The 2,001-nt window shown below is 37.4% G+C and overlaps 1 protein-coding gene across 1 annotated transcript; it reads right to left on the reverse strand.

The window, feature by feature from the left end:
* Positions 1-1,342: 1,342 nt before the first annotated feature.
* Positions 1,343-1,687, reverse strand: LOC103775783 (Sjoegren syndrome nuclear autoantigen 1 homolog). Its single transcript, XM_008943256.1, has one exon. The coding sequence runs from the start codon at positions 1,685-1,687 to the stop codon at positions 1,343-1,345; it is 345 nt and encodes a 114-aa protein (XP_008941504.1).
* Positions 1,688-2,001: the final 314 nt, after the last annotated feature.

Below are 2,001 nucleotides of genomic sequence, written 5' to 3' on the forward strand. Positions count from 1 at the left end.
AAAATTTGCTTTATATTATTAGTGAAAAGCTATTAGTGAAGCTATTCACACCTACATACCCTTTATCCTTGCACCTCAGAGATGCAGTTATCAATTAAGGAGATTACAACTGCATTTTTTTCAATTTAGTTAATTGATACACACTGAAGATTTGAATATAAGGTACAGCTTAAAAATAAAGCTATGTGTGAGTAGGTACACACATAGGTTTAGTAACTACTAGAAATAGAAAATAGGATTGAGATTTCTGCCATGCTGTTCCCTCCTCGCCCATCTCTACATTAGGTTCTATTTTAACCTCATCTATAAGCATATCTGACAGCTGCAAACTACTTCTAACTTCATTTTCTACTATTTATTTCTCACTGTTCCAGGCTGTTTGTTATTCTTTACAATCTTATTAAAATTATTTAATAGACCAGTATAGAGCTAAAGGGCACTAAAAATAAGGTTTTCAGAAGTTCTATTATTGGCTTTTAGCTAATACTATCTTTTTTGGTCTTGTATATAACTCTCAGTATTTTTGATTAATCCCTAGTAGTTTTTTCAGTACTTCTGTTGAAATGCAATCATCTTTTCCTCATCCAGAAGTAGACTAATTGGTCCAGGCTGACATGGTGTAGCTGCCTGCAGCATTACCCTACACACATCAGGCTTGCACTTGCACCAAAACCTGCCTTGGCACACCGTAGTGTGCCTCCTTTCTAAACTAGGCTTTTGAGCAGAGCTTCAGAAGATGCACAAACCATGTAAAGTCTTACAGTTTAACCCTCCATGCCCTGCACTAGTCATGTTTGCTCATCTTATCCCTCCATTATTCCAGACAACAAAGTGATTATTGTGAACAGGGGCTGTCTTTCTAATAGAATTCTGAACACCCAGGGGAAGCTAAATAGTTTGTTCCTATTTGGTCCTGAACAGTAAAGCTTAAGCCTTTGTAAAGTGACAAGAAGCCATATCTGATCTACTTGCATCCACAGGTTTTCAACCAAACAGGAATTGGCCAGTAAACATGCAAAGCTGACTGATAAAACATTATTTTTTTTTTCCTGTCTTCAGAATAGCCTTGAAGTATCACCATGCCAAAACTGACAGGTTCACATCTGCCTCAACTACCTACCTACAATAGTTCTGCAGTGTTTAAACAATTGGATTTTATTTTTCATAGCAAAATAGCAACTTTATTTCATAGACTTTCTAGTGCATTTTAAAAATATAGAACATACAGAAAGGTTGGAAGAAAATCCCTCTCTGCTTATACTGTTGTTATAAGGTTCTGTGGCTAACCACATTTCTCACCTAGTGGAATTTTAGCACTGTGGAGTCCAAACATTTGAGCATTTCATGTTACATTGGTTTTCAGTTCTGGTGTATGCTTTAAGCTTCCTACTTCCTTCTTCAGGACATTAAGTAAAGTTCTAGAACTATCCAAAATCTTCATGTAAGCAGCTTCTGTTTCAGCAAGGATTTTATCAAGCTCATTCCGTGACGCTACCTTCTGGGCCAGGTTTTCACATACACATTCCAGTTGTTCACTCAGGACTTGGATTTCATGCTGGAGTTTATTTTTTTCCTCTTCCGCTTGCTGGATTTGTTTGTTCAGCTCTTCTTTTTGCATACATAAGTCTTCAATACATTTCACTAGTTCATTATTGTAACCCTGAAGAACAGCTCCCTGCTGAGTCATTCTCCACTCCTGTCCCTGACTTCTGCCACCTTTCCCTGAAGTCCCCTCTCAGGAACAGCCTTCTGGACCCTAAAAACAAAAACACAACAAAAACCAGAAATAAAAACTCTGTGAGAGAGTTACCACGAATAATGCTACACTAGCACAGACAGAGCTACAGGGAAGATGCTCCGTTTAAGGTTAACATGCCAGTTCGGAGCTGTGCCACGTCTCTTTCCTTCTCAATAAGGGTCAGGACAAAATTCGGTATCTGTATTATTATAGCCTTCCTATACCCTAATATATAAAGTTATCCTAATAATATATAATATTAT

Source organism: Merops nubicus, unplaced genomic scaffold (assembly GCF_000691845.1).
Source record: "Merops nubicus isolate BGI_N331 unplaced genomic scaffold, ASM69184v1 scaffold45636, whole genome shotgun sequence".
NCBI classification, from domain to species: domain Eukaryota; kingdom Metazoa; phylum Chordata; class Aves; order Coraciiformes; family Meropidae; genus Merops; species Merops nubicus.